Here is a 19,180-nt window from a genome sequence, read left to right as displayed (position 1 = left end):
CGTGGCCCCTTCTGCACCTCATCTGTTCCTCATCATGAGACACGGCCACTTCATTCTGATCATCTGGCTCACGACCAGATGCCCCTGTGACTGACAGGCCCACCTGCCCAGTGAGTGTTTGCAGACTGAAGCTGCACAGCCGTCACTGGATCAGACACAGGCTGTGCCCGCAGCCCAGAAGCAGCCCTGGGGCCCCTATGGTCACTGCTGCCCCACAGGGGTGACCTTGCATCCGCCCTGTCATCCTAGTTCCTGCTGGTTTGTGAATTGTGTGCCTGTGAATCACTGTGTGCCCTCGAGAGGGTGTGACCACTGGTCCTCCAGGAAACAGACACTGACACAGAGAACTGTGACAGATTCATTAGGGGTGACAATAGGAGACAATAGCAGAGGTGGCAGGATGGAGCAGGGAGACATTTAGGCCGTAATGCACCTCCGACATCGTCTCTAAACACATCGTTGCCACAGCTTGGGGTCCCCTTCAGCTTTCAAACTTACTGGGCTGTAAGGCAAAAAGAAATATTTATTTTAATAGGAACTTATTTTTTCCCGATTTTGTCTTCTCTAACGTATGCATGGCCTCTGACAGACACTGCAGTCTGTGGGTGCAGCTCCATGTCTATATATAATGGAAATAATTGATTTCACATCTCGGACACAGATCTGAAAATGTGCACATTCTCATTATTACATTTCCTTCTTTAACTTGTAGGACCAGAGGTTTAATAGAAGAAAGTGACCCTTCACCTTATCTCTAAAGCAGAGAATGGTAAGCTCTGGGCCTGAGCTCTTAGATCTTCAGTTTAATTTAATGTACTTCCCGAGGTCTCTTTTGATGATTCTGTGTGCAGACACTTTCTTTTAAACTATGAGAATGCTGAGTGAGAAATATGTCCCAGTCATATTGCAAAACAATGTGTGTGCTTCACCTGATCCTCCTGACAATGACATCAGGAGCCAGTGTTACCCCCGGCTCACAGACAACAAAGCTGAGACCCTGTGGGGGCCCCAATGGGTCTTGGTGTTGGGGGCTGAACTGCAGGATTTCAAACAAAGAATCAGAAATTGGATCTTCACACATAAACATAGAGATGCTAAGCTGGCAGTGGGCATGGTGACAGGAGGGAGCAGGGGTGTGGGGACAGGGTCTTGGAGGGGGTCCCCTGACCACTCCTGACTTCCCCTAAAGAGCCTGCCTCATGCTGAAGGGCAAGGCACCTGCTCAGCTGATCTGAATCCTGCCTGTACTTTTCAAATCACCAGGGCAGAAGAAAACTTTAGCCACACAAAATATTCTGAAAAAAACAAGCTAAATTTCACTTTCTCTGATATCCAGAGATTTCTTTCATCCAGATCTAGGACTTTCAGAAACCCAAGAGAACAATCATTTGTATATGACGTTGTGAACTGAGGGCTTTCTGGAGGCAGTGGGTTCTGACGGGGATATGTGCATGGCTGCACTGAGTCCCCTGCACACACACGTGGCTCTGAGTGGACCTCACATTGCATTCAGAAAGCCTGCCTGGACTGCCCTCCCAGCTGGGAGTGACCTTCCAGCTCCAACAAACCCTCACTGGGCACCTCAATTTCTTTCTTCCCCTTCACACCGTCCTATTCACTCCTGTGTGGCTCACGTGTCCCTCTTTTGCACTTTGGGGCTTTGTATTGGCACGTCTGTTATGGTGATGACAAGCTGAATGTCTCTCTCCCTCAACCCTCGAAGGAACACCCTGAGACCCCAAAAGTTAGTGGTGTGCTTCATCAAAAAAAAAGTACATCACATGGTCCAAGCCGGAGGCACATCTGCCAAACAGGGACTTAAAATTCATTTGATATTCTGTCAAAAGTCTCTTGTACTATACAAGAGACACCTGCTTCCCAGGATAGGATGGGGAAATGACAAAGCCCATCAAATGTGTGTGCTAGGAAACTACATGAACATTATAATGTCCCAAGATAGGTTTCCTCAGGCAACGCAAGGCCCTGGAGTGCAATCTCCCCTTCAGAAAAGACTCAACAATGGAAAAGGACAACATGCTCTCATCTTACCAAGTGGAGAAACTGGTGGCTCTGCCTATGCCTGAGGACCCAGAGGCCACGTGGGTGATCCAGGTGGAGGTGGCGAATAGCCCATGAAGGGTGACGTTGGGCCACTCATACAGGGGGAAACATGAGCTGGCCCTGAGTAAGAACGGGGCGCTTTGCCATCCACAGTGCCCTGTGGAACAGAAGAGAGATCTGCTGAATGACAGACAAAAGGATAAACACAGACAAAACCAGAAACATAATGCAGCACCTGTCAGCACCTGTCACCCTCACCTCCACCAGGTGGCCAGACAGCAGAGCACTACCACATGCTCCACCCAGCCTGGGTCGACAGAAGGACACAGGGATACGACACGGAGGCTGCACGTCACCAACAAATTCTGTAAGTTCATGCAGCCAAGGGTCCTAACCGATAAAAAACTCATAGAGGTTCCAGCAAATTGACTAATATTCACCTTATGAAAACGAAACTTCTCCATGGAGAACAAAATTTTAAGGAATCTTCCAAAGCTCCAACGACACGTAATGTTCTGCAGAACAAGAACACAGAGAAACAAAGAATGTTAAAACACATTCTCCACACGTGCAGAGTCACACCTGGGTTACTGCTCTGCCTGCAGCACCCTGCCAGGCCCTTTCTGCCCCCTCCTCATGTAGGGTCCTCCGCCACCCTGCAGGGGCTGCCCCTGGGTGCAAAGAGCCCTGGGGAGCTTGGCAGCCTGGAGTCCTATGGGGGAGCTGCTCAAGTGATCCTGAGGAGATAAGGCTGTCCTTAGGAGGTAGTCAGGCTCCGCTACAATCTCCGCTATCCCCAGGGATGTCTGGGTTTTAACTGTGCTACGAAGCACACACTACATGTGTCCTTTGGGAAATTGAAGAGGAAAGTCTTGATTTCACAACTGACACCAAAGGGACCCTACTAGCCCGTGCGAAAAATCCCGCGGCATCTCATGCTGAATCAGAAGATCAGCTCTGACAGCTCCCAGGGCAGGACCAACTCGGCGCAGGGTGGGGAGCACAACGGGAGGATGCTGCTGAGCGTCGCAATTCCCCTGCAGGGAAGTAGGCCTCTTCACTGTGTGCTATTTCCCTTCAAGCCTCTACATCCTACTACAAAAGCAACAACTCTGAGAGTCAGGCTTTTCTACCCAGAGTACAACTGGAGGCAGCGGGCCAGGCACATCTCCCTCCCGAGAAAAGACAGAGGTGGGTTGTGACATTTACCCCACCCAGGAAGACTCAAAGCTGCACAAAGCCCACGGAACAAAGCTGGAGGGAAACCTCTGCACTTTCCCAGTCATGAGGAATTGAACGGCCATGCAAAACAGGAGAATCACCTGGCATGAGCCGGGAAACCAAAGAAGGACAACAGGAATCTTGATAACTTAACCAGCAACAATCAGAAAAGAAAGTGTTAGGGAAGCAACAGAAAAGCGAGGAGACATAAGTGTGGAGCAAGGGCTCACACTGAAGACCCACATTCGACAAACAGACAAAGTCTACGATACTCAGCATGTAAGAACTCTGATGCTTCCTGAAGGCACCATCGAAGGTGATAGGGCTGAGGGGAGAAGACAACTGCGCCCGTGGGCAACAGTTTGAACTTCTAATGACAAAAAAACTTGTCTAAAAACACATGTCTACAGAAGAGGCTAATAAAACGGCAAGGGAAAAAAAACAACACATTCCCTAGAGAGACATCAAAAGGTATGAACACTCACTTTACCTGAGCCTCCACATCGGAATCAGGTGTCAGGAAGGGGCCAGGCCGAAGTTCAGACGTGTCAGTTCCTGCGTGGGCTGAAAACCACAAAAGGGAGGGAGGATTAAGCTCGCCTGCCAAGACTTTGCTGAAGCCACACAAAACCTGGCGAGCCTTCCTTCCCCGTATCCCACTCGTCCCCGCATCCGACCGAGTGGGAGACAGGTCTCGTGACCCTGAGCGAGACACCACAGGCCACGGGTTCAGGTGTCTCTTCCATAGCCGATCAACGGCCGTGGAAGGTCAGGGCTCCACACGCTGCACACAATGGCAGGGGTGGGCTTCTCCTTCGGGGAGCCCGGAACGTGCTCCCTGTTGAAGCCCCGTGTGCAGAACTGACACGCCTGCCTTCTGCCACAGGCCTCTTACTCCTTACCACTCTACAAGAGACACCTCCTCCCCAGGGCAGGGTGGGGGAGGGGAAGACGCGGTCCATCAATTGCGTCCGCTAAGGGACCAGGGGAGCACGGCCGACAGCCCAGTCAGGGTGGCCCATGGCCTGGGAGGGACCTGGAGAGCGATCTGCCCTTCTCCTGCAGTGACGCAAGGAACAAACAGAGGAATGGACGCTTTCGTCTTACCAAGTGGAGCATCCGGTACTGGTGAGCGAGGCTGCACAGGGCCCAAGGGGGGCCCAGGTGCTGGTGGCAACACGGGCCGGTCCCTGCAAACGCCGGGACGCTGCAAGGTAACCTGCAGGGCAGAAGGGAGAGCCGTGTCAGGCGACAGAAACGGAGCGACCACCGACAAAAGCCGAAACCCAACGCATCAGCTGTCGGCACCGGGCACCCTCCCCACACCCCGCCGGGTGCCCACCCAGCAGCACAGTGCCCCACGCTCCACCCAGCCCTCTGGGGCCTGCAGCCGGCAGCCCGGGCCGCGCAGCAGGACACGGGGGGACAACAATGGCGCCACACGACGCCGCCGCTGTCTCCAAGTGGACGAAGCCAAGGGTCCTGCCTGCGAGGATGCACACAGAGCTGCCAGCACTCTGACGAAAGCAGCGCCTTCCCAACAGGCAGCCCCTTTGGGCAGGACAGCCCTCCTCGCCACCACCCCAGCTCCACGGGAGCTGGCCCGGCGCGGACCAGGAACACGCAGAAGGGACGGACGGGAAAAGCTCGTCCTCCACACGTGCAATCAGAGCCGCACCTGGGTCACCGCTCTGCCTCCAGGACCCTGCCTGGCCCTCTCCTTCCCCCCAAACCAAGTAATCTCCTCCGACCTGCAGGGGCTTCCCCTGGGCGCAACGTGCACTGGGGAGCTGGGCACCCCGGAGTCCTGCGGGGGAGCTGCCCAAGTGCTCCTGAGGGGACAACGCTGCCCACAGGAGGTAGTCAGGCTCCGCTACAATCACCGCTATCCTCAGGGACGTCTGGGTTTTCAGTGCGCTACGAAGCGCGCACTACTTGTGTCCTTCGGCAAACTCAAGTGGGATGTCTGGATCCCACAACTGACACCAAAAGGACCCTACAGGCCCGTGCGCAAAATCCCGCGACGTGTCAGGCTGACGCACACGAGCAGCTCTGGCAGCTTCCGGGGCAGGCCCGACCCGGCGCAGGGGTGGGGAGCACGACGGCAGGACGCTGCTGCGCGTCGCAATTCCCCTGCAGGGAAGTAGGCCTCTTCACTGCGGGCTCTTTCCCTTCAAGCCTCTATTTCTTACTACAAAAGCAACATCTACCCAGAGTACAACTGGACGCAGCGGGCCAGGCACATCTCCGTCCCGAGAACAGACGGTCACGGGTTCTGACATTTACCCCACACCAAACAGGTAGACTCAAAGCTGCACAAAGCACACAGGACAAAGCTGGAGGGAGGGCTTTGCCCCTTTCTCAGTTACGAGCATTTCAATGGCCATGCTAAACAGGAGAATCACCTGGCCTCAGCAAGGAAACAAGTCAAACGAGTGACGACACAGGACTCTGCCTCAGTGACCCAGGAGCAACCCCAGGTGCAGGTCGGCAGGAAGGAGTCAGCAGAGCCAGGAGAAGCCAGTGTGGAGCGAGGGCTCACCCTCCGCACGCTATCTCGACAAACCCACAGCCAAAGTCTGCGGTCCTCGGCTTCTGAGCACTCCCTCATGGCTTCTGCAGGCACCAGCCAAGGTGACGGGCTCCAGGGACAAGCAGCCCACTGGCCCCTGGGGAGACTGAATTGGAAAGCGAACGACATGCCAGACCCGTCACAGGACACACAGTCTGGAGATGAGGGCGGGAATGGCTTCCGGGAAAACAGGAAGCTCACCTTTCCCAGGACGACGTCCAACGGAGCACGGCCACCCCACTTACCTGGGCCTCCGGGGCCGCCGCAGGCGGGCGGGAGCTGCCGGCCAATGCCGGGGCCGGGCCAGGTCCTACGTGGGCTGAAAACCACAGAAGGGAGGGAGGATTAGGCTCGCCTGCCAAGACTTTGCTGAAGCCACACAAAACCTGGCGAGCCTTCCTTCCCCGTATCCCACTCGTCCCCGCATCCGACCGAGTGGGAGACAGGTCTCGTGACCCTGAGCGAGACACCACAGGCCACGGGTTCAGGTGTCTCTTCCATAGCCGATCAACGGCCGTGGAAGGTCAGGCCTCCACACGCTGCACACAATGGCAGGGGTGGGCTTCTCCTTCGGGGAGCCCGGAACGTGCTCCCTGTTGAAGCCCCGTGTGCAGAACTGACACGCCTGCCTTCTGCCACAGGCCTCTTACTCCTTACCACTCTACAAGAGACACCTCCTCCCCAGGGCAGGGTGGGGGAGGGGAAGACGCGGTCCATCAATTGCGTCCGCTAAGGGACCAGGGGAGCACGGCCGACAGCCCAGTCAGGGTGGCCCATGGCCTGGGAGGGACCTGGAGAGCGATCTGCCCTTCTCCTGCAGTGACGCAAGGAACAAACAGAGGAATGGACGCTTTCGTCTTACCAAGTGGAGCATCCGGTACTGGTGAGCGAGGCTGCACAGGGCCCAAGGGGGGCCCAGGTGCTGGTGGCAACACGGGCCGGTCCCTGCAAACGCCGGGACGCTGCAAGGTAACCTGCAGGGCAGAAGGGAGAGCCGTGTCAGGCGACAGAAACGGAGCGACCACCGACAAAAGCCGAAACCCAACGCATCAGCTGTCGGCACCGGGCACCCTCCCCACACCCCGCCGGGTGCCCACCCAGCAGCACAGTGCCCCACGCTCCACCCAGCCCTCTGGGGCCTGCAGCCGGCAGCCCGGGCCGCGCAGCAGGACACGGGGGGACAACAATGGCGCCACACGACGCCGCCGCTGTCTCCAAGTGGACGAAGCCAAGGGTCCTGCCTGCGAGGATGCACACAGAGCTGCCAGCACTCTGACGAAAGCAGCGCCTTCCCAACAGGCAGCCCCTTTGGGCAGGACAGCCCTCCTCGCCACCACCCCAGCTCCACGGGAGCTGGCCCGGCGCGGACCAGGAACACGCAGAAGGGACGGACGGGAAAAGCTCGTCCTCCACACGTGCAATCAGAGCCGCACCTGGGTCACCGCTCTGCCTCCAGGACCCTGCCTGGCCCTCTCCTTCCCCCCAAACCAAGTAATCTCCTCCGACCTGCAGGGGCTTCCCCTGGGCGCAACGTGCACTGGGGAGCTGGGCACCCCGGAGTCCTGCGGGGGAGCTGCCCAAGTGCTCCTGAGGGGACAACGCTGCCCACAGGAGGTAGTCAGGCTCCGCTACAATCACCGCTATCCTCAGGGACGTCTGGGTTTTCAGTGCGCTACGAAGCGCGCACTACTTGTGTCCTTCGGCAAACTCAAGTGGGATGTCTGGATCCCACAACTGACACCAAAAGGACCCTACAGGCCCGTGCGCAAAATCCCGCGACGTGTCAGGCTGACGCACACGAGCAGCTCTGGCAGCTTCCGGGGCAGGCCCGACCCGGCGCATGGGTGGGGAGCACGACGGGAGGACGCTGCTGCGTGTCGCAATTCCCCTGCAGGGAAGTAGGCCTCTTCACTGCGGGCTCTTTCCCTTCAAGCCTCTATTTCTTACTACAAAAGCAACATCTACCCAGAGTACAACTGGACGCAGCGGGCCAGGCACATCTCCGTCCCGAGAACAGACGGTCACGGGTTCTGACATTTACCCCACACCAAACAGGTAGACTCAAAGCTGCACAAAGCACACAGGACAAAGCTGGAGGGAGGGCTTTGCCCCTTTCTCAGTTACGAGCATTTCAATGGCCATGCTAAACAGGAGAATCACCTGGCCTCAGCAAGGAAACAAGTCAAACGAGTGACGACACAGGACTCTGCCTCAGTGACCCAGGAGCAACCCCAGGTGCAGGTCGGCAGGAAGGAGTCAGCAGAGCCAGGAGAAGCCAGTGTGGAGCGAGGGCTCACCCTCCGCACGCTATCTCGACAAACCCACAGCCAAAGTCTGCGGTCCTCGGCTTCTGAGCACTCCCTCATGGCTTCTGCAGGCACCAGCCAAGGTGACGGGCTCCAGGGACAAGCAGCCCACTGGCCCCTGGGGAGACTGAATTGGAAAGCGAACGACATGCCAGACCCGTCACAGGACACACAGTCTGGAGATGAGGGCGGGAATGGCTTCCGGGAAAACAGGAAGCTCACCTTTCCCAGGACGACGTCCAACGGAGCACGGCCACCCCACTTACCTGGGCCTCCGGGGCCGCCGCAGGCGGGCGGGAGCTGCCGGCCAATGCCGGGGCCGGGCCAGGTCCTACGTGGGCTGAAAACCACAGAAGGGAGGGAGGATTAGGCTCGCCTGCCAAGACTTTGCTGAAGCCACACAAAACCTGGCGAGCCTTCCTTCCCCGTATCCCACTCGTCCCCGCATCCGACCGAGTGGGAGACAGGTCTCGTGACCCTGAGCGAGACACCACAGGCCACGGGTTCAGGTGTCTCTTCCATAGCCGATCAACGGCCGTGGAAGGTCAGGGCTCCACACGCTGCACACAATGGCAGGGGTGGGCTTCTCCTTCGGGGAGCCCAGAACGTGCTCCCTGTTGAAGCCCCGTGTGCAGAACTGACACGCCTGCCTTCTGCCACAGGCCTCTTACTCCTTACCACTCTACAAGAGACACCTCCTCCCCAGGGCAGGGTGGGGGAGGGGAAGACGCGGTCCATCAATTGCGTCCGCTAAGGGACCAGGGGAGCATGGCCGACAGCCCAGTCAGGGTGGCCCATGGCCTGGGAGGGACCTGGAGAGCGATCTGCCCTTCTCCTGCAGTGACGCAAGGAACAAACAGAGGAATGGACGCTTTCGTCTTACCAAGTGGAGCATCCGGTACTGGTGAGCGAGGCTGCACAGGGCCCAAGGGGGGCCCAGGTGCTGGTGGCAACACGGGCCGGTCCCTGCAAACGCCGGGACGCTGCAAGGTAACCTGCAGGGCAGAAGGGAGAGCCGTGTCAGGCGACAGAAACGGAGCGACCACCGACAAAAGCCGAAACCCAACGCATCAGCTGTCGGCACCGGGCACCCTCCCCACACCCCGCCGGGTGCCCACCCAGCAGCACAGTGCCCCACGCTCCACCCAGCCCTCTGGGGCCTGCAGCCGGCAGCCCGGGCCGCGCAGCAGGACACGGGGGGACAACAATGGCGCCACACGACGCCGCCGCTGTCTCCAAGTGGACGAAGCCAAGGGTCCTGCCTGCGAGGATGCACACAGAGCTGCCAGCACTCTGACGAAAGCAGCGCCTTCCCAACAGGCAGCCCCTTTGGGCAGGACAGCCCTCCTCGCCACCACCCCAGCTCCACGGGAGCTGGCCCGGCGCGGACCAGGAACACGCAGAAGGGACGGACGGGAAAAGCTCGTCCTCCACACGTGCAATCAGAGCCGCACCTGGGTCACCGCTCTGCCTCCAGGACCCTGCCTGGCCCTCTCCTTCCCCCCAAACCAAGTAATCTCCTCCGACCTGCAGGGGCTTCCCCTGGGCGCAACGTGCACTGGGGAGCTGGGCACCCCGGAGTCCTGCGGGGGAGCTGCCCAAGTGCTCCTGAGGGGACAACGCTGCCCACAGGAGGTAGTCAGGCTCCGCTACAATCACCGCTATCCTCAGGGACGTCTGGGTTTTCAGTGCGCTACGAAGCGCGCACTACTTGTGTCCTTCGGCAAACTCAAGTGGGATGTCTGGATCCCACAACTGACACCAAAAGGACCCTACAGGCCCGTGCGCAAAATCCCGCGACGTGTCAGGCTGACGCACACGAGCAGCTCTGGCAGCTTCCGGGGCAGGCCCGACCCGGCGCAGGGGTGGGGAGCACGACGGGAGGACGCTGCTGCGCGTCGCAATTCCCCTGCAGGGAAGTAGGCCTCTTCACTGCGGGCTCTTTCCCTTCAAGCCTCTATTTCTTACTACAAAAGCAACATCTACCCAGAGTACAACTGGACGCAGCGGGCCAGGCACATCTCCGTCCCGAGAACAGACGGTCACGGGTTCTGACATTTACCCCACACCAAACAGGTAGACTCAAAGCTGCACAAAGCACACAGGACAAAGCTGGAGGGAGGGCTTTGCCCCTTTCTCAGTTACGAGCATTTCAATGGCCATGCTAAACAGGAGAATCACCTGGCCTCAGCAAGGAAACAAGTCAAACGAGTGACGACACAGGACTCTGCCTCAGTGACCCAGGAGCAACCCCAGGTGCAGGTCGGCAGGAAGGAGTCAGCAGAGCCAGGAGAAGCCAGTGTGGAGCGAGGGCTCACCCTCCGCACGCTATCTCGACAAACCCACAGCCAAAGTCTGCGGTCCTCGGCTTCTGAGCACTCCCTCATGGCTTCTGCAGGCACCAGCCAAGGTGACGGGCTCCAGGGACAAGCAGCCCACTGGCCCCTGGGGAGACTGAATTGGAAAGCGAACGACATGCCAGACCCGTCACAGGACACACAGTCTGGAGATGAGGGCGGGAATGGCTTCCGGGAAAACAGGAAGCTCACCTTTCCCAGGACGACGTCCAACGGAGCACGGCCACCCCACTTACCTGGGCCTCCGGGGCCGCCGCAGGCGGGCGGGAGCTGCCGGCCAATGCCGGGGCCGGGCCAGGTCCTACGTGGGCTGAAAACCACAGAAGGGAGGGAGGATTAGGCTCGCCTGCCAAGACTTTGCTGAAGCCACACAAAACCTGGCGAGCCTTCCTTCCCCGTATCCCACTCGTCCCCGCATCCGACCGAGTGGGAGACAGGTCTCGTGACCCTGAGCGAGACACCACAGGCCACGGGTTCAGGTGTCTCTTCCATAGCCGATCAACGGCCGTGGAAGGTCAGGGCTCCACACGCTGCACACAATGGCAGGGGTGGGCTTCTCCTTCGGGGAGCCCGGAACGTGCTCCCTGTTGAAGCCCCGTGTGCAGAACTGACACGCCTGCCTTCTGCCACAGGCCTCTTACTCCTTACCACTCTACAAGAGACACCTCCTCCCCAGGGCAGGGTGGGGGAGGGGAAGACGCGGTCCATCAATTGCGTCCGCTAAGGGACCAGGGGAGCACGGCCGACAGCCCAGTCAGGGTGGCCCATGGCCTGGGAGGGACCTGGAGAGCGATCTGCCCTTCTCCTGCAGTGACGCAAGGAACAAACAGAGGAATGGACGCTTTCGTCTTACCAAGTGGAGCATCCGGTACTGGTGAGCGAGGCTGCACAGGGCCCAAGGGGGGCCCAGGTGCTGGTGGCAACACGGGCCGGTCCCTGCAAACGCCGGGACGCTGCAAGGTAACCTGCAGGGCAGAAGGGAGAGCCGTGTCAGGCGACAGAAACGGAGCGACCACCGACAAAAGCCGAAACCCAACGCATCAGCTGTCGGCACCGGGCACCCTCCCCACACCCCGCCGGGTGCCCACCCAGCAGCACAGTGCCCCACGCTCCACCCAGCCCTCTGGGGCCTGCAGCCGGCAGCCCGGGCCGCGCAGCAGGACACGGGGGGACAACAATGGCGCCACACGACGCCGCCGCTGTCTCCAAGTGGACGAAGCCAAGGGTCCTGCCTGCGAGGATGCACACAGAGCTGCCAGCACTCTGACGAAAGCAGCGCCTTCCCAACAGGCAGCCCCTTTGGGCAGGACAGCCCTCCTCGCCACCACCCCAGCTCCACGGGAGCTGGCCCGGCGCGGACCAGGAACACGCAGAAGGGACGGACGGGAAAAGCTCGTCCTCCACACGTGCAATCAGAGCCGCACCTGGGTCACCGCTCTGCCTCCAGGACCCTGCCTGGCCCTCTCCTTCCCCCCAAACCAAGTAATCTCCTCCGACCTGCAGGGGCTTCCCCTGGGCGCAACGTGCACTGGGGAGCTGGGCACCCCGGAGTCCTGCGGGGGAGCTGCCCAAGTGCTCCTGAGGGGACAACGCTGCCCACAGGAGGTAGTCAGGCTCCGCTACAATCACCGCTATCCTCAGGGACGTCTGGGTTTTCAGTGCGCTACGAAGCGCGCACTACTTGTGTCCTTCGGCAAACTCAAGTGGGATGTCTGGATCCCACAACTGACACCAAAAGGACCCTACAGGCCCGTGCGCAAAATCCCGCGACGTGTCAGGCTGACGCACACGAGCAGCTCTGGCAGCTTCCGGGGCAGGCCCGACCCGGCGCAGGGGTGGGGAGCACGACGGGAGGACGCTGCTGCGCGTCGCAATTCCCCTGCAGGGAAGTAGGCCTCTTCACTGCGGGCTCTTTCCCTTCAAGCCTCTATTTCTTACTACAAAAGCAACATCTACCCAGAGTACAACTGGACGCAGCGGGCCAGGCACATCTCCGTCCCGAGAACAGACGGTCACGGGTTCTGACATTTACCCCACACCAAACAGGTAGACTCAAAGCTGCACAAAGCACACAGGACAAAGCTGGAGGGAGGGCTTTGCCCCTTTCTCAGTTACGAGCATTTCAATGGCCATGCTAAACAGGAGAATCACCTGGCCTCAGCAAGGAAACAAGTCAAACGAGTGACGACACAGGACTCTGCCTCAGTGACCCAGGAGCAACCCCAGGTGCAGGTCGGCAGGAAGGAGTCAGCAGAGCCAGGAGAAGCCAGTGTGGAGCGAGGGCTCACCCTCCGCACGCTATCTCGACAAACCCACAGCCAAAGTCTGCGGTCCTCGGCTTCTGAGCACTCCCTCATGGCTTCTGCAGGCACCAGCCAAGGTGACGGGCTCCAGGGACAAGCAGCCCACTGGCCCCTGGGGAGACTGAATTGGAAAGCGAACGACATGCCAGACCCGTCACAGGACACACAGTCTGGAGATGAGGGCGGGAATGGCTTCCGGGAAAACAGGAAGCTCACCTTTCCCAGGACGACGTCCAACGGAGCACGGCCACCCCACTTACCTGGGCCTCCGGGGCCGCCGCAGGCGGGCGGGAGCTGCCGGCCAATGCCGGGGCCGGGCCAGGTCCTACGTGGGCTGAAAACCACAGAAGGGAGGGAGGATTAGGCTCGCCTGCCAAGACTTTGCTGAAGCCACACAAAACCTGGCGAGCCTTCCTTCCCCGTATCCCACTCGTCCCCGCATCCGACCGAGTGGGAGACAGGTCTCGTGACCCTGAGCGAGACACCACAGGCCACGGGTTCAGGTGTCTCTTCCATAGCCGATCAACGGCCGTGGAAGGTCAGGCCTCCACACGCTGCACACAATGGCAGGGGTGGGCTTCTCCTTCGGGGAGCCTGGAACGTGCTCCCTGTTGAAGCCCCGTGTGCAGAACTGACACGCCTGCCTTCTGCCACAGGCCTCTTACTCCTTACCACTCTACAAGAGACACCTCCTCCCCAGGGCAGGGTGGGGGAGGGGAAGACGCGGTCCATCAATTGCGTCCGCTAAGGGACCAGGGGAGCACGGCCGACAGCCCAGTCAGGGTGGCCCATGGCCTGGGAGGGACCTGGAGAGCGATCTGCCCTTCTCCTGCAGTGACGCAAGGAACAAACAGAGGAATGGACGCTTTCGTCTTACCAAGTGGAGCATCCGGTACTGGTGAGCGAGGCTGCACAGGGCCCAAGGGGGGCCCAGGTGCTGGTGGCAACACGGGCCGGTCCCTGCAAACGCCGGGACGCTGCAAGGTAACCTGCAGGGCAGAAGGGAGAGCCGTGTCAGGCGACAGAAACGGAGCGACCACCGACAAAAGCCGAAACCCAACGCATCAGCTGTCGGCACCGGGCACCCTCCCCACACCCCGCCGGGTGCCCACCCAGCAGCACAGTGCCCCACGCTCCACCCAGCCCTCTGGGGCCTGCAGCCGGCAGCCTGGGCCGCGCAGCAGGACACGGGGGGACAACAATGGCGCCACACGACGCCGCCGCTGTCTCCAAGTGGACGAAGCCAAGGGTCCTGCCTGCGAGGATGCACACAGAGCTGCCAGCACTCTGACGAAAGCAGCGCCTTCCCAACAGGCAGCCCCTTTGGGCAGGACAGCCCTCCTCGCCACCACCCCAGCTCCACGGGAGCTGGCCCGGCGCGGACCAGGAACACGCAGAAGGGACGGACGGGAAAAGCTCGTCCTCCACACGTGCAATCAGAGCCGCACCTGGGTCACCGCTCTGCCTCCAGGACCCTGCCTGGCCCTCTCCTTCCCCCCAAACCAAGTAATCTCCTCCGACCTGCAGGGGCTTCCCCTGGGCGCAACGTGCACTGGGGAGCTGGGCACCCCGGAGTCCTGCGGGGGAGCTGCCCAAGTGCTCCTGAGGGGACAACGCTGCCCACAGGAGGTAGTCAGGCTCCGCTACAATCACCGCTATCCTCAGGGACGTCTGGGTTTTCAGTGCGCTACGAAGCGCGCACTACTTGTGTCCTTCGGCAAACTCAAGTGGGATGTCTGGATCCCACAACTGACACCAAAAGGACCCTACAGGCCCGTGCGCAAAATCCCGCGACGTGTCAGGCTGACGCACACGAGCAGCTCTGGCAGCTTCCGGGGCAGGCCCGACCCGGCGCAGGGGTGGGGAGCACGACGGCAGGACGCTGCTGCGCGTCGCAATTCCCCTGCAGGGAAGTAGGCCTCTTCACTGCGGGCTCTTTCCCTTCAAGCCTCTATTTCTTACTACAAAAGCAACATCTACCCAGAGTACAACTGGACGCAGCGGGCCAGGCACATCTCCGTCCCGAGAACAGACGGTCACGGGTTCTGACATTTACCCCACACCAAACAGGTAGACTCAAAGCTGCACAAAGCACACAGGACAAAGCTGGAGGGAGGGCTTTGCCCCTTTCTCAGTTACGAGCATTTCAATGGCCATGCTAAACAGGAGAATCACCTGGCCTCAGCAAGGAAACAAGTCAAACGAGTGACGACACAGGACTCTGCCTCAGTGACCCAGGAGCAACCCCAGGTGCAGGTCGGCAGGAAGGAGTCAGCAGAGCCAGGAGAAGCCAGTGTGGAGCGAGGGCTCACCCTCCGCACGCTATCTCGACAAACCCACAGCCAAAGTCTGCGGTCCTCGGCTTCTGAGCACTCCCTCATGGCTTCTGCAGGCACCAGCCAAGGTGACGGGCTCCAGGGACAAGCAGCCCACTGGCCCCTGGGGAGACTGAATTGGAAAGCGAACGACATGCCAGACCCGTCACAGGACACACAGTCTGGAGATGAGGGCGGGAATGGCTTCCGGGAAAACAGGAAGCTCACCTTTCCCAGGACGACGTCCAACGGAGCACGGCCACCCCACTTACCTGGGCCTCCGGGGCCGCCGCAGGCGGGCGGGAGCTGCCGGCCAATGCCGGGGCCGGGCCAGGTCCTACGTGGGCTGAAAACCACAGAAGGGAGGGAGGATTAGGCTCGCCTGCCAAGACTTTGCTGAAGCCACACAAAACCTGGCGAGCCTTCCTTCCCCGTATCCCACTCGTCCCCGCATCCGACCGAGTGGGAGACAGGTCTCGTGACCCTGAGCGAGACACCACAGGCCACGGGTTCAGGTGTCTCTTCCATAGCCGATCAACGGCCGTGGAAGGTCAGGCCTCCACACGCTGCACACAATGGCAGGGGTGGGCTTCTCCTTCGGGGAGCCCGGAACGTGCTCCCTGTTGAAGCCCCGTGTGCAGAACTGACACGCCTGCCTTCTGCCACAGGCCTCTTACTCCTTACCACTCTACAAGAGACACCTCCTCCCCAGGGCAGGGTGGGGGAGGGGAAGACGCGGTCCATCAATTGCGTCCGCTAAGGGACCAGGGGAGCACGGCCGACAGCCCAGTCAGGGTGGCCCATGGCCTGGGAGGGACCTGGAGAGCGATCTGCCCTTCTCCTGCAGTGACGCAAGGAACAAACAGAGGAATGGACGCTTTCGTCTTACCAAGTGGAGCATCCGGTACTGGTGAGCGAGGCTGCACAGGGCCCAAGGGGGGCCCAGGTGCTGGTGGCAACACGGGCCGGTCCCTGCAAACGCCGGGACGCTGCAAGGTAACCTGCAGGGCAGAAGGGAGAGCCGTGTCAGGCGACAGAAACGGAGCGACCACCGACAAAAGCCGAAACCCAACGCATCAGCTGTCGGCACCGGGCACCCTCCCCACACCCCGCCGGGTGCCCACCCAGCAGCACAGTGCCCCACGCTCCACCCAGCCCTCTGGGGCCTGCAGCCGGCAGCCCGGGCCGCGCAGCAGGACACGGGGGGACAACAATGGCGCCACACGACGCCGCCGCTGTCTCCAAGTGGACGAAGCCAAGGGTCCTGCCTGCGAGGATGCACACAGAGCTGCCAGCACTCTGACGAAAGCAGCGCCTTCCCAACAGGCAGCCCCTTTGGGCACGACAGCCCTCCTCGCCACCACCCCAGCTCCACGGGAGCTGGCCCGGCGCGGACCAGGAACACGCAGAAGGGACGGACGGGAAAAGCTCGTCCTCCACACGTGCAATCAGAGCCGCACCTGGGTCACCGCTCTGCCTCCAGGACCCTGCCTGGCCCTCTCCTTCCCCCCAAACCAAGTAATCTCCTCCGACCTGCAGGGGCTTCCCCTGGGCGCAACGTGCACTGGGGAGCTGGGCACCCCGGAGTCCTGCGGGGGAGCTGCCCAAGTGCTCCTGAGGGGACAACGCTGCCCACAGGAGGTAGTCAGGCTCCGCTACAATCACCGCTATCCTCAGGGACGTCTGGGTTTTCAGTGCGCTACGAAGCGCGCACTACTTGTGTCCTTCGGCAAACTCAAGTGGGATGTCTGGATCCCACAACTGACACCAAAAGGACCCTACAGGCCCATGCGCAAAATCCCGCGACGTGTCAGGCTGACGCACACGAGCAGCTCTGGCAGCTTCCGGGGCAGGCCCGACCCGGCGCAGGGGTGGGGAGCACGACGGCAGGACGCTGCTGCGCGTCGCAATTCCCCTGCAGGGAAGTAGGCCTCTTCACTGCGGGCTCTTTCCCTTCAAGCCTCTATTTCTTACTACAAAAGCAACATCTACCCAGAGTACAACTGGACGCAGCGGGCCAGGCACATCTCCGTCCCGAGAACAGACGGTCACGGGTTCTGACATTTACCCCACACCAAACAGGTAGACTCAAAGCTGCACAAAGCACACAGGACAAAGCTGGAGGGAGGGCTTTGCCCCTTTCTCAGTTACGAGCATTTCAATGGCCATGCTAAACAGGAGAATCACCTGGCCTCAGCAAGGAAACAAGTCAAACGAGTGACGACACAGGACTCTGCCTCAGTGACCCAGGAGCAACCCCAGGTGCAGGTCGGCAGGAAGGAGTCAGCAGAGCCAGGAGAAGCCAGTGTGGAGCGAGGGCTCACCCTCCGCACGCTATCTCGACAAACCCACAGCCAAAGTCTGCGGTCCTCGGCTTCTGAGCACTCCCTCATGGCTTCTGCAGGCACCAGCCAAGGTGACGGGCTCCAGGGACAAGCAGCCCACTGGCCCCTGGGGAGACTGAATTGGAAAGCGAACGACATGCCAGACCCGTCACAGGACACACAGTCTGGAGATGAGGGCGGGAATGGCTTCCGGGAAAACAGGAAGCTCACCTTTCCCAGGACGACGTCCAACGGAGCACGGCCACCCCACTTACCTGGGCCTCCGGGGCCGCCGCAGGCGGGCGGGAGCTGCCGGCCAATGCCGGGGCCGGGCCAGGTCCTACGTGGGCTGAAAACCACAGAAGGGAGGGAGGATTAGGCTCGCCTGCCAAGACTTTGCTGAAGCCACACAAAACCTGGCGAGCCTTCCTTCCCCGTATCCCACTCGTCCCCGCATCCGACCGAGTGGGAGACAGGTCTCGTGACCCTGAGCGAGACACCACAGGCCACGGGTTCAGGTGTCTCTTCCATAGCCGATCAACGGCCGTGGAAGGTCAGGCCTCCACACGCTGCACACAATGGCAGGGGTGGGCTTCTCCTTCGGGGAGCCCGGAACGTGCTCCCTGTTGAAGCCCCGTGTGCAGAACTGACACGCCTGCCTTCTGCCACAGGCCTCTTACTCCTTACCACTCTACAAGAGACACCTCCTCCCCAGGGCAGGGTGGGGGAGGGGAAGACGCGGTCCATCAATTGCGTCCGCTAAGGGACCAGGGGAGCACGGCCGACAGCCCAGTCAGGGTGGCCCATGGCCTGGGAGGGACCTGGAGAGCGATCTGCCCTTCTCCTGCAGTGACGCAAGGAACAAACAGAGGAATGGACGCTTTCGTCTTACCAAGTGGAGCATCCGGTACTGGTGAGCGAGGCTGCACAGGGCCCAAGGGGGGCCCAGGTGCTGGTGGCAACACGGGCCGGTCCCTGCAAACGCCGGGACGCTGCAAGGTAACCTGCAGGGCAGAAGGGAGAGCCGTGTCAGGCGACAGAAACGGAGCGACCACCGACAAAAGCCGAAACCCAACGCATCAGCTGTCGGCACCGGGCACCCTCCCCACACCCCGCCGGGTGCCCACCCAGCAGCACAGTGCCCCACGCTCCACCCAGCCCTCTGGGGCCTGCAGCCGGCAGCCCGGGCCGCGCAGCAGGACACGGGGGGACAACAATGGCGCCACACGACGCCGCCGCTGTCTCCAAGTGGACGAAGCCAAGGGTCCTGCCTGCGAGGATGCACACAGAGCTGCCAGCACTCTGACAAAAGCAGCGCCTTCCCAACAGGCAGCCCCTTTGGGCAGGACAGCCCTCCTCGCCACCACCCCAGCTCCACGGGAGCTGGCCCGGCGCGGACCAGGAACACGCAGAAGGGACGGACGGGAAAAGCTCGTCCTCCACACGTGCAATCAGAGCCGCACCTGGGTCACCGCTCTGCCTCCAGGACCCTGCCTGGCCCTCTCCTTCCCCCCAAACCAAGTAATCTCCTCCGACCTGCAGGGGCTTCCCCTGGGCGCAACGTGCACTGGGGAGCTGGGCACCCCGGAGTCCTGCGGGGGAGCTGCCCAAGTGCTCCTGAGGGGACAACGCTGCCCACAGGAGGTAGTCAGGCTCCGCTACAATCACCGCTATCCTCAGGGACGTCTGGGTTTTCAGTGCGCTACGAAGCGCGCACTACT

At 60.7% G+C, this 19,180-nt stretch overlaps 1 protein-coding gene across 1 annotated transcript in view; it reads right to left on the bottom strand.

Annotated features, from left to right (window-relative positions):
* Positions 1-345: 345 nt before the first annotated feature.
* Positions 346-19,180, bottom strand: part of LOC140691686 (uncharacterized) — a 29,556-nt gene continuing 10,721 nt past the window's right edge. Inside the window, exons 7-22 of the mRNA XM_072955537.1 lie at positions 18,352-18,463; positions 17,735-17,808; positions 16,025-16,136; positions 15,408-15,481; positions 13,698-13,809; positions 13,081-13,154; positions 11,371-11,482; positions 10,754-10,827; positions 9,044-9,155; positions 8,427-8,500; positions 6,736-6,828; positions 4,390-4,501; positions 3,773-3,846; positions 2,502-2,576; positions 2,050-2,218; positions 346-502 (exon numbers count right to left, since the gene is read on the bottom strand). Of these exons, the coding sequence (XP_072811638.1) occupies positions 2,075-2,218; positions 2,502-2,576; positions 3,773-3,846; positions 4,390-4,501; positions 6,736-6,828; positions 8,427-8,500; positions 9,044-9,155; positions 10,754-10,827; positions 11,371-11,482; positions 13,081-13,154; positions 13,698-13,809; positions 15,408-15,481; positions 16,025-16,136; positions 17,735-17,808; positions 18,352-18,463 (1,428 nt within the window). The 3' untranslated portion in view covers positions 346-502; positions 2,050-2,074. The remainder of the gene's footprint in view (positions 503-2,049; positions 2,219-2,501; positions 2,577-3,772; positions 3,847-4,389; positions 4,502-6,735; positions 6,829-8,426; positions 8,501-9,043; positions 9,156-10,753; positions 10,828-11,370; positions 11,483-13,080; positions 13,155-13,697; positions 13,810-15,407; positions 15,482-16,024; positions 16,137-17,734; positions 17,809-18,351; positions 18,464-19,180) is intronic.

The sequence above is a fragment of the Vicugna pacos genome, chromosome 36, assembly GCF_048564905.1.
Source record: "Vicugna pacos chromosome 36, VicPac4, whole genome shotgun sequence".
Lineage (NCBI taxonomy): Eukaryota > Metazoa > Chordata > Mammalia > Artiodactyla > Camelidae > Vicugna > Vicugna pacos.
Note: the sequence above shows the minus strand (reverse complement) of the source record. Positions and strands in the feature narration are given on the sequence as shown.